The 12,510-nt window shown below is 41.7% G+C and overlaps 1 protein-coding gene and 1 long non-coding RNA gene across 5 annotated transcripts in view; one reads left to right on the top strand and one right to left on the bottom strand.

The window, feature by feature from the left end:
* Positions 1-10,407, bottom strand: part of gbf1 (golgi brefeldin A resistant guanine nucleotide exchange factor 1) — a 75,890-nt gene extending 65,483 nt beyond the window's left edge. For all 4 annotated transcript variants that reach the window (XM_040177935.2, XM_078104500.1, XM_040177936.2 and 1 more), the window contains exons 1-3: positions 10,108-10,407; positions 8,360-8,464; positions 7,401-7,467 (exon numbers count right to left, since the gene is read on the bottom strand). In XM_040177935.2, coding sequence (XP_040033869.2) covers positions 7,401-7,467; positions 8,360-8,455 — 163 coding nt within the window. In that variant the 5' untranslated portion in view covers positions 8,456-8,464; positions 10,108-10,407. The remainder of the gene's footprint in view (positions 1-7,400; positions 7,468-8,359; positions 8,465-10,107) is intronic.
* LOC144409468 (uncharacterized) lies at positions 9,733-11,364 on the top strand. The gene is made up of 3 exons (XR_013467923.1): positions 9,733-9,863; positions 10,585-10,644; positions 11,016-11,364. It is a non-coding gene; the product is annotated as an uncharacterized LOC144409468 (long non-coding RNA).
* The last annotated feature ends 1,146 nt before the right edge of the window (positions 11,365-12,510 follow it).

Genomic DNA, 12,510 nt, shown 5'->3' with positions numbered 1-12,510 from the left:
TACAAAACCATGGCTCCTGTATGCTATTGAATTGAGTTTTGTATAATCACTTAAGCAGTAAATTGGGATGATGCAAGAAGCTCTAGTGAAAAGAAATTGTGTGGTAACTGCTTGCATTTGGAAGCTGTGACTTAAAAACAAATTTATTATGTCCAAGCTCGGGCCCGGCCTGCCAACCACAACCTCCTCCTCTCTCGTGGACTCATCCGGTTGGTTTTGTTTGTTTGTTTTGCTCACATAAGCACATACATATCCTCCGCGGCACCCTGAACCCTTTCTTCCGTCTCACCCCATGCTCTGTCCGAGCCCGAGGCCGAACACCCTCCCACCCGACAGACACCCTAGTCGGCATGATTAATAGCCCTCTGCTGGGACGCTCCATCCACTCAGCACATTGGGGAGAGGCTCTGAAACAGCACGACAGTTGCATCCCCTCTTCACACAGGGCCTAAGCCCTGCCTGTCAGTACACGGTTAGGGCACTGATAACTGGCCAGATTTACAGCTACTAACCAGTACTAGGTGGCAGGCTGTCTGTGGAGGGGGGCAACACCTATTAATCATGGCCTTTTTAATGGGGGCTTTTACAGCCTGTAGGCTAAAGGTAGTCCACTACATTACACCTGTATAATCCAAGGCGCCTCCCATAAACCATCAATCACAACTGTACACTGATGCAGTGAGTATTTATATTCTGAGTCGTACCAGGCCGTGGGATTTAGTTTTATTCATTCAACAGGTGACCTGAATCTTGCTCTCATAATCAGGTGACGGTATAATAGTCAAATTAATTATAAACCACAGTTTTTATCTGCAAATGCATCCATCTCAATGAGATAAAAGGTGGATTTTAAAAGATTTGCTTTTCATTTCATTTCATAACAGTGCTTACTATTTTTGTCAGTTGGTTGGCAGAAAATGAATCACCAACAATTCCAGTAGTTGGATGATTAATTGTTTACCAATCAACATTTGCTGTCTGTTCCCTCTCAGATATTAGGTGCTGCTGCTTTATCTGGTTTCATATGTTGGTCACACAAAACAAGACCGTTGTCGCCTTGAGCCAAGAAAATGATAATTTGTGACTTGACTTTCTCATATTACATGGTGAAAACAATGAGAAAAGAAAACGTTACATGCATCAATAACCAGATTAATTGTTAGACAGTGGAAGAACTCCAGTCCAAGATTAATACTGTCTAGTAATTTAAAAGGGCAAAACACTGCCACATAAATAGAGCAAAAGAAAAATAACAAAGTGATGGCTTCATAGTTTGAAAACAAACAGATATCCATATTTGCTTTACAAGAGTGTCTTGTAAACTCCAACGGTTACATTTTTTTCCAACAAACTAAGCAAATGCAAAATGCCTGCCATTAACAACTTGTTATTATGATTCCAAATAAGTTTGTCAATGTTAACAGTTATTACGTATTGTTTTACATTTTTCCAATATTCTCACTGTGTACCAGATTCTTTTTACACCTGACTGACCTGGGAAACACGGCCATTGTTATTGACTAAGCCTTATTTTAGAGCTCAAACAATTGTTCTAAATTACAGAAATTCATAAAACAGATTCAGGTAATCTTCTAAGCAAAAATACCACCGCTTCAAGGTTTCTACACGTGAATGTGGAAAAAAAGACACTTTTCACAACAATTTGTAATTTAAGCCATGAAAATGAACACAATATTTAATTATTGTATGCAAGTGTATGAATCAAATAAATGAGTCAAGGGGATGCCATCAAGCAGATTGATCAGTAATGGAAAAAGCATCAATATTTTCCTTGGTGCATTCATAAATGTCATAGCATTAATTAATCTAAATACTATGCAGAGCAAACGTCGAGCCTTGGACAATCTGGCAAGACGTTAATCTGAGTAACAACTAAGCCCACCCAATTTATTGTCTTTGACCATGCAATCAAAATAACACAGACAGCGGGACTACGGAAGTATTTAAGCTGTGATCTCAAGCTTACAGCTACGGGACACCAGGGCCACGCGGCACACATGTACGGAATTGCCATGAGGCGGATTCTCACTGCTCAGAATCCCTCCATGAGTCAACATATTTGCATAAGTGGCTGGGCGACATGAATTATGATTCCTCTTCTTCAACATTTGCCAGCTGCCTTCTGCCACATCAATTGGGAGTGATATATGTCTGAAGATCAAGTGGCAGTGGAGAGAGAGGGAGGGGTGAGAGGGTGTAAGCGAGGTAAAAGACCACCACCAGAACCTAAGTGCTCAGACTACAACCCCCGGAGGCCCGACAGCGCCTGCCTGACCACAGCTGGGGACCAAGACAACACATACTCACGCCTGACCTTGAAATAACACCGACATAGATGGCATGTGTGCATTCTCTCCTGGTGACTGACGTGACAGTAAACTGATGAATTAGGGAGGTTGTTTGAAATGGATGGATAACGCTATGTGAAAACAAAAGGGAACAACAGAAGTATTATTATACTGGTGCCACTGAGCAACCCATTAAATAAATGAATACGTTCATACATGGTTAAAAATATATTTTTGTCATAATTAACCTGTTCCATGCCAAATTAGGTCTGCTTTGTGCTTTGCATTGGGTAAAGGAGGGTAATTATTGAAAAGGTCAGCTGGAGAGTAATCAAATCTTCCTCCACTATATTCACACTTCAAATCCACGGCCCTGCCCCCTGATATCTACTCTACCCCTGGTGCTGTGCTGGTGATTCGAGTCAATTAGAGGTGTGCTTGTGAATTTCGTTAGTGTTTGGATGAAAAGAAGAAAGCTGTCAGTCAAAAGGCCACTCTGGCTTTGTATCTGGGGGGCTGCAAGGGGATCTAAACCTGTATTTGTATGAATAAAAATGAAGGGATTTAGGAGAAGACAGTTTCTTCTACAGACTTGTCAAAAATCTGACCTTTGCTGCAGCAGTGGGGGTTGATGGAAAAGGAGGGTTGAAGAAAAGAATTGAAGATTTTAAAAAAGCTGAGGCTGACTTTTGGATAAAAAGGTGCCACTGAAAAAATAATAGGTGAGGAGAGGAAATCATATATGTATGAAGTCATACTGAAAGATGGTCATCTTACTCAACAAGGTATAGCCGAGCAACAAAACACAACCAGAGAATTATTCAACAAGAGATGGGGAACGATTTGTTTGTACAATGACAATCCTATACAGGAGACATGATTTACATTCTGAAGAACTTTTTGCCTTTTTTTCTCGTTTTGAGCGTAAAATTGTGAAACTTAAGCTTTGTTATGTGTCCAGTTAAAAAAGGAGGACAAACAGGGAACTCCCTCTGGGCCGAAATAAGCGGAGGAGAACTAAGACCCATCCCGCCAGCGGACTTCTCTCACCCTCATTAAGCACTGTAATGAAAATAATCGGGAATTAGCATGATAAGAGTTAGCTAGCTAACTTTGCTGCTAAATGAGTCAAATTCAAAGACCTAAAGCTTCACCTGTACGAGCTGGGATTGTCATTGTCACGCAAACTGTAGAAATAATAGATGCAAAGAGGAGGAGGGGGGGGGGGCATATACAGTAAGTGTTTCATCAAAGTAGAGTCATATTTATTTAGAGTATTGTTTCCACCTTAAAAAGTGCATTTATCTTTGCAATTACTGTTTGAAGACAGATGGGCCCTTGACGCTGGGGAAAGCCCTCTCTGGCTCTAATGAGGCATTACATATCAGGCTCAATCCAAACTGGCCATTTAAAGCTTCCTGGGAATGGTCACCCTGACTGACTGAACAAGGTGGAGCTGAAGCATCACAACACATGGCCAATCGTTGGCCCAACTTCTTCAACTGTGCTCTCATTGTTCAGCAGTCGAGGGTGGAGAACCTAACATTTTAGAGGGAAAAGAGAGAAGACTTCCGTTCCCAGAACAATTTATCTCTCTTCTTGACAAGACTCCCTGCTACATTTACCAAACTTGCAGATGATATACTTCCAGCTGCGCAACTCTCCAGCTCTGTGGCACATGGCCCTGTCAATCACAGCAGTTACAGCAGCGCAGGACCGCCAGCGCAGTGAGACCCTCAACTAGGCAGAGAGCGACGGAGAAATGTGGAAAGAAGAAATAACAGGAGAGAGCCAGATCGACTGAGAAACCTTGTGGGGACCAATTCAGATTCCGTTTGCTGGTTGGCTTTAGTTGTTAGAGGCAGCAGAGGTACATACCAGAGTAAAGGGAATTACTGGGCTTTCATTAAGCAGACAGCTCTGTGAAGCCTCAAAGCAGCAGCAAAACACGGCCCACCCGAAACATTCCCTACCAACCATGTTGCTGTGTTTCTGTATATGAGAGCTATCCGGTTGTTATGCTGCTGCAAAAACGAAACAAATTGATCAGTCTGTCAGGCACAGAATTGAGCTCTATTGTGGATATTTGATCTCCATTGTGTCTTTCATCAGGCCATGGATGTAACATTTCAGAGACTGGGTGCAAAGGGGATTTGAGCTTAAGGATGCAACAAGGCTTTCAAACATTCTTGACATGAATTCTTTACTTCATGGGGGGAGGGAGGGATTGAGATTAATATTAGACTTGCACTCTGGTCAAATGTGTAATGGAATAGGGTTATGTAAAAGTAACAGAGGACCATGCGCCTTTGTTTGTATCAGGGCTCAGAAAGGGTTTTGGGAGGAGAAGTCAAGAAGAGGGTTAACCAGTGTGGTGGGTTCCTCCTCCGCCAGCAGTGCCTGTCCATCACACAGCAGCAGCAGTCCCTGGAGAAAGGCAGCAGCGGTGGGGGCTCAGTCTGTGCAGCTCCATATGTGTTGAATCTTTCCCATTGCTCACAACCTCTACAAGTGGAGATTTGGGACTGCAGGTCTGTGGGAGGTGCCAAGACTCATTGCAAAGGCATGAACACATGCAGAATGGTCCTGCTTGGGTCTCTCACCACAACGGGTGTTGTCAGACACCACCACTGCATTACACCTTGTTTTTTCACCCTTATTTCGAGTGACGCAGAGTGCCAAAAGTGATCGGTGGCAGGATCCTTTGTCAGAACAGCAGGTCAGATGATCTGTAAGCACCTTCCGATCAAATTATAGGAAGGTGCCGACAGATCATGAAACCTGCCGTTCTGACAAAGGAACCTGCCACCGACCATCGGAACCTACCAAAAGGAACCTTCTCCGCACTCCTGCTTATTTCTGTTCAACCCACTTATACTCTTGCGCTTTTGGGCCTACTTCAGGCATACTTGTTTCTCGTAAAAACGCGTTCTGTGCGCGTAAAAATTCTGCTGTGAAAATTCTCAGATGCCTCGAAAGCAGTTGTAAACCAGAATGCGGGTTTCCTCATATATGCCTCCTAATGTAATGACAGCAGTAATCCGAGACAGACGGCGACATAGACCAAGGAGACGAGCTGAAAGGATTTTTGCCACAAGGATCACACTTTTTCAGTAGAAAAAGTACAAAATCATTATGTGTTAGATATGAAGCAGCCATGCAATATTACAGTTACTGGAAGAAATCAAAGATGACATTGCATCTCCCACTCAGTGTTCACATTACATCCCTGCAGTTGTTAAACTCCTTGATACATTACAATGATTGGCATCAGGATCATTTCAAACAGTCATAGCATCAGTAGTGGGAATATCGCAGTCTGTACTCAGCCGTATCACAGCACAGATACTTAACGTTTTGCAACAGCGCACTAGTCAATACATACATTTCCCCACCACTAATGCAGAGATCAACTTGGTTGTCACTGAATTTTTGTTTTCGCTGTTTTGACTTTAAGTATCACAGCGAGCGCTTTCTGCACGTTTTCCATGGCGCTGCATTTGCAAATGTACGTACATGAGGCCCTCAGGGTGGGAGGCTACACTATTACTACGGAATAAGAACTCCTCCAGATAACGGGAACCGAATATTCAGAAGTAAAAACCTACAGTACCAATGCAGTTCAGAGTTACCAGTACTGCAATTGGTACTTGAGTTAGATGTCTTTGTCTGATCCAGTCTGTCTTTTCGCTTTTGTCTCCAGCTCAGTGCAGCGTAAGACTGACATCATGGCAGAGAGGAGAAAACCTGTGTCTCAAATGTAATCAAACCCTCAAAAGTAAGGGAGGATACCTGCATGCAGATCATTATTGTCCATCCTCGTCCACTGCAGGTAACACGGTTCATAAGCTGATTAGCTGACAATGGATTTAAAAGATTTTGGAATTTGTATTGCAGCCCAAGAAAGAGGAATAAAGACAATAACAAAGCAATGTGGATTATTTTCTTGAATCAATTTTTTAAAACAGGTCCAGAATAATAACTGCTAACTTGCTGTATGATTTAGTCCCATATATATTTTAAGTTGTATTAACATCTGTAAGTAGTCAACAACTGTCACTCAGATAAGGAAAGTTCAAGTTTTAAATTTGAAAAGAATGAATTAGAAATACTCTTATACATAATTGTCCTTATGTTTGTCCTGCAGCTTTAAATTCTGTTCATTTAGCAGTGATGTCACCCCAAAAATACAGCATCTTCTAAAAAGAGAAATTTGTGTTAAGGGACTCTGTTGTTATTAAAATACTTGTTTCAGCTCTATTCCTCTGTGGTAACATCATTGTTGGGATGCTGGTCATATTATGTCTACTTTTCTGTGTCTTCATTTCAGATCTGAGTGGGTAGGTTTGCTAGTGCTCCGAGATTGTCAGATTGCTCATATTGTCTCTGAACATATGAGACTAACTAGTATTAAACTGCCCTTGGAAAAAAACAAAGACTTTCCATTCTTAACTAAAGTTTCTGGTCTCATTGACCACTTTTCTGTTCTTAGAGAATGAAATGTGAAAGAACTACAAATTTGACTTTTGTGTCTCTCGTTAGGTCTCTCTCCGCTGTTTACATCTCTCTCAGGCTGCGACGCTTAAATGATATTAAATATTTGATTGGCTGAGTGGCATCAAATGAGGATTTACAACACATGCAATTGGTCGGTGTTTCCTGGATTGCTGAACGAGTGGCGTAAAGGCTGGAAGAGCTACGCCGTATAAAATGTCATTCTAATTGATCTATCGGTTACATGTCCAGAGTCCAGATACAACGGATGAAATTTTGGACAAGCAGTATCGAGTACAAGTATTAATACAATAGTAACAATACCCCCTATTTCTGAACCAGACTAGACAGACTAGACACCAGACTAGAGAAGGTTGGAAGACAGTTAGTTTCCACTGTGTAATCTTTGATTAAAATGACAGAATCCAATTTAAAGTATGTTTTGACTTTCAAAGCTGACCTACACTTACACTAACGCTGCTGGATCGATCTAGTCTCGGCTGGTGTGAAGGCTGTCAGTCAAACTTATTGGTTTGCCTTCTTCAAACTAGTACGGATCGCATCACCTTCTCCCCAACCTACATCAACTCCACATACCTTTGATGTTGTTGAGGATTTCTTTGAGGTGGCCAAAGCTGTTCAGTAATGGGTCCTGTTCTTCGTCCTGAGATGAGAAAAACATGATAAGAACATAATGTAAGTGTGGAATTACATCAGACACCAATTGGCATTGAGAGTAGTTATCTCATCCCTTTAATACTCAGTCTAATGACATATTAGGTTGAGTATGAACTGTATCGTGCATTAAAATTGAATGTATTACTATATCAGATCCATCACAGGGCCCTGACTTGATTTTAATTAAAATTACATCTTAGTAGATATCATGTGGTATCAGCAAATATTAGATTTTTTTTCCCCAAAAATGAATATAATATGGGTTCAGTGGCTATGCACTAAGTAATCTGGTTCAGCTCAAACCTCAAGCATGTAAGCTAAAGGGATATTATTTTAAATCCACTAATTATTATTGATGCACATAGCATCGATGCAGGAAAATCCCTTCTTAAATCTCTTTTTTATCAGTTACATGTTTATCCAACTTGTCTTGCTTCACATGTGACACACAGTTTGTCTATCTTTTCTGAAATTCTTTGGTTTTGTATATGCATAGCACAATGGGCCAGGGCAAAAAAACACATTTCAACAAATAACATCACAACTATTTCTGATATTTGCCGTCCATTCTACAGCAGCCTTTCTTTTGTTTGTTTTTTATCTGTCATTGGATGACATCAGTAAACAACAAAGATAAGTAATGATTCAGAAAATATTGTGGCCTTTATATAAAGTCCATCCCTGTGATTCTTGCTGAAAACCTTCCTTTTGAAAATATATCTTCCATCATATCAGAGTCATCAAGAACTGTGTTATAAAGTTTGACATTAATTAGTGATTAGATCAATTTGAACTGAAGTTTTACCGTACCCACCAGTCAGTTTTCATATCTAAAATTAAATATAATCTTACAAATACAAGTGTTGTGTTTAACTTACCAGTGGAGTGTGGGTATTCCATCTGGAGTTTCTCTTGATAGCTCCAACAACGGTGCCAATTTCTCCCTGGACGATGTAGATGTTCTTGTCCACCATGCTGCTTTTCTAAGAGAAAAACAGCGGAGAGTTGGATTTTGGATTTTGGCAGAACCATACTTCAACAAAAATGAGACAATATTCTCTCATGCTGAAAGGCATATACAAATTGCAATTTGAACGGTTTACCTTTGGATTGTTGTAAGAATATTCATTATATTGATAACTTCCATTATCAATTACAAAAATCCCAATTCTACAGATATATAATCTAATAACCAAACAGCGCTTTTCCATTTTGCACATTGACAATGCCTAAAACCAATAAGGATAACCAAACAGAACCAAAATTACTTCCTGTTCATATTTAACAAGCAGCACACCTCAAAATGGTTGGATTAACCTTTTTCCATGTGTCATGAAAGCCATGCCAGATAATACTCTTACTTTACAGGAAGATTTAGAGATATAGAGAATAGGTGGCGGAGGCCAGTTTTAAATTCATGGTAAACATTGTATTCAAACATATGAGAGGATGTAGGTTTGATAGATGGAGGCAAGGACGAGGAGAAACAGAATTAGTCTTATAGATGATAAGACTGGAACATATATGAGTCTGTACTATGGATTCAATTTTTTCAAACCACTACTTCCAATCTTAATCACTTATGTTGACCCCCTGTTTGATATTATAGTTTCCAAAATAATACAGTTGCACAGTGCATACAGCAGTGACAGTAGACTTAAAAACAGCATATTGAGTATAACAAATTGGAAAATAGCCTAGAGGGCTTTGCATTGTTAAAGAAACAGCCAGTCAATTTACCTTTAATATATTATTCTATAACAACCAAATCTTTTTTTGTAAAAAAACAAACGCAGCTGTTTAATTAGCGTAGACATCCAGTCTCATTGCTGCTTCACTGTAGTAGGGTACAATGAACTGGTTCTGCATGGTTCCTGTGGAATGGTAGAGCCACAATGAACCATGTTGCATGTCTGTGTATACACAGACGTAAATAAGGCTGTTTCCCAAAACTACAAAGACATCTACGGTCAGGCTGGTAAAGAACAAATTAATGACTAGACGTCGTTCCTCCTTTAGCTAACGTGTAATGATAGAAACCAGCTGCTTAGGAGGGATTGAACGAGAGACAGTCTGGTAACAAAGCTCCAAAAATGTCGGAATTCAATTGAATAGTTGTAACAATCATTGTTATACAAGTGAAACACAATACAACCAGACGACAAAATCAATAAGTCAGTTCATTTAACGTTAGCTTTCAGTTTAGCGAGGAGGACGCTTGCTTGCTAGCTAGCTGATCAGATTAGCAAACGTTATCTAAAAGAGTGGTGTCCAACTTACTCAACGGCAAAGCTAACAGGTTAGCTCTTCACCACATTAAGAGGTCGAACGACTGCTCTGGTACAAACAAAAACAGAATGCACTGACATACGACTACTGATGGTATGTAATTGATATCTATCTGCGGACAAAATGGTTTAAGAAATGACAATACATTAGGGCTAGGGTTTCTTTATTACCTGCCCAGAAACCTCACAGCTAACTGCTTAGCTAGCGTGTCAACTGGTTACGGATGTCTTCCGTGTTTTGCACTCGTAGACAATAGTCATTTGACGTTAGTTCCTTTAATTGAACTGTTGATACATGCAAGTAGGCATTTATGTTTTACTAGGAAAAAATGTATTACCTGTGTGTGGCAGCTAATCCAACGATAGAGTCCTGCTGTAGCTAATGCTAACCTAGTGAGGAAAGCTAGCCGGCCAACAGTGAATGAAGATGACCAAAGTTAAATTCTCTACAAAAGGACAAACAAAAAATGTCGGACATCCCACTGCGTGCTAACGTAATATTTCAAAACGTCATTATGTGTTCACTAATCAATAAAATCCCCCATAAGTGAACACATTGAACACCTTCCTGAGCTGTCAATCTGGTTTTGGTAAACACACTGACGTGGAAAGGCTATGTAGTCTCAACCTAGCCTGATGATAGAGGTTTGATTGGCAGGCCACCAGACGCACCACTTTACGTGTAATATAGGGCTTTAAAATACAACAACATATCGTAAAATGAAAGTATAAGGCGTGCTGGTATCTCTGCAATTGTGTTGTTGCATAGAGAGTCTTAGGAATTCCCTAAATTCAATATATCTCTTGTGTTACAGAGAAATGAGGGCGGGACAAAGGAAGCGTGCTGGTTGCGCCAGTTTGATGACGCTTACACGGTTTGTAGCTTCATTTAAGAGACAAGGGTCATACTGGGCCACGTATGTTTGGGGCTACACATTTTCTTGGGAATATCCATCCACTGGGCCTGATACTTCAATGGTTACAACATTTTTCAACAATATTGAAAGCTGTTGGTTTTTCATTTCACTGCAGGTTATTGGAGAAATACAACTTATTAAGCTTTAAGATCAAATTTGTGCATGGTCTATACAATTATAAAAGGTTTGGCCCATACGTACAGTCGCTCAGTAAATTCTATTAGATCCTCCAGAATATCATCCATACGCGACTCCACCATTCGCCTCCACCGCACTGCATCTTTTTCTCTAGAAGGCACAAATCTGCTCTTCTCCCTGTACACCAACAGCTGCACCTCCAGTCACCAGTCCATCAAGCTCCTGAAGTTTGCGGATGACACCACCCTCATTGGACTGATCTCTGGTGGGGATGAGTCCGCCTACAGGTGGGATTCTGACCATCTGGTGGGAGTCTGACCACCTGGTGTCGTAGTGCAGCCAGAACAACCTGGAGCTCAACGCTCTATAGACAGTGGAGATGGTTGTGGATTTCCGGAGGAACAGAGCCCCACCTTCACCCATTACCCTATGCGACTCCCCCGTCACTATTGTGGATTCCTTCAGTTTCCTGGGCTCCATCATCACCCAGGACCTCAAGTGGGAGCTGAACATCAGCTCCATCATAAAGAAGGCTCAGCAGTATGGCGTTATATTTGTGCCACAATCCTGAGCGCGTAATCGTAAGTTTTGAGCACAGAGAACTATATTTTAGCAAAGAAAAACATTCCGTGCGCGCAGTTTACTCAGGTGCCCTCTCCACAAACTCGTTTTCTGCGTGCAGGCAGCCGTTGCTGCGCTCGCTCGACGTTTCACTCACGCGCTCACTCGACGTTTCACTCACGCGCTCGCTCGACTTGCAGCAGCGTTACATTCGTGCCACAAAACCAACCAATCAGAGAATTAAAGAAGGTCCATTGTGATTGGCTGTTGGTCTCCAATCACAACGCTAGTAGAACTACCTACAGCATCACGGAAGCTCAGAGAGTTGTTGAAGTTTGCAGCATTTGTGCTAAACGCTAATGGCCTGGATTAAAACACTTGCTGTTCTCATCATTTGCTTCGGTCATGTCTGATGGTGGCTAGCCGGACTTCTAATATCACTTTTTTTCGTCTTCTTTAGGAAGCGTTGTGATTGGAGACCAACAGCCAATCACAATTGACCTTTAATTCTCTGGTTTGTTGGTTGGTTGGTTGGTTTTGTGGCACAAATGTAACGCTGCTGCAAGTCGAGCGAGCGCGTGAGTGAAAAGTCGAGCGAGCGCAGAGTGAAGAGGTGGAGAGAGCGCAGCAACGGCTGCCTGCGCGCAGAAAACGAGTTTGTGGAGAGGGCACCTGAGTAAACGGAATACGTTTTTCTTTGCTAAAATATAGTTCTCTGTGCTCAAAACTTAAAATTATGTGCTCAGGATTGTGGCACAAATATAACGCCATACAGCAGAGGTTGTTCTTCCTGAGGCAGCTGAAGAAATTCAACCTGCCAAAGACGATGATGGTCCACTTCTACACGACCATCATCGAGTCCATACTCTGCTCCTCCATCACCGTCTGGTACGCTGCAGCCACAGCCAAGGACAAGGGCAGGCTGCAGCGTGTCATCCGCTCTGCAGAGAGGGTGATCGGCTGCAATCTGCCGTCCCTGCAGGACTTGTTCGCTTCCAGGTCTCTGAAGCGAGCTAAAAAGATCGTAGCCGACCCCTCCCACCCCGGACAAAACCTGTTTGTGCCCCTTCCATCTGGCAGGAGGCTGAGGTCCATCAGGACTAAGACCTCCCGACACACGAACAG

Source organism: Gasterosteus aculeatus, chromosome 6 (assembly GCF_964276395.1).
Source record: "Gasterosteus aculeatus chromosome 6, fGasAcu3.hap1.1, whole genome shotgun sequence".
In the NCBI taxonomy this organism is placed as follows: domain Eukaryota; kingdom Metazoa; phylum Chordata; class Actinopteri; order Perciformes; family Gasterosteidae; genus Gasterosteus; species Gasterosteus aculeatus.
This window is presented reverse-complemented; position numbering and strand designations above follow the sequence as displayed.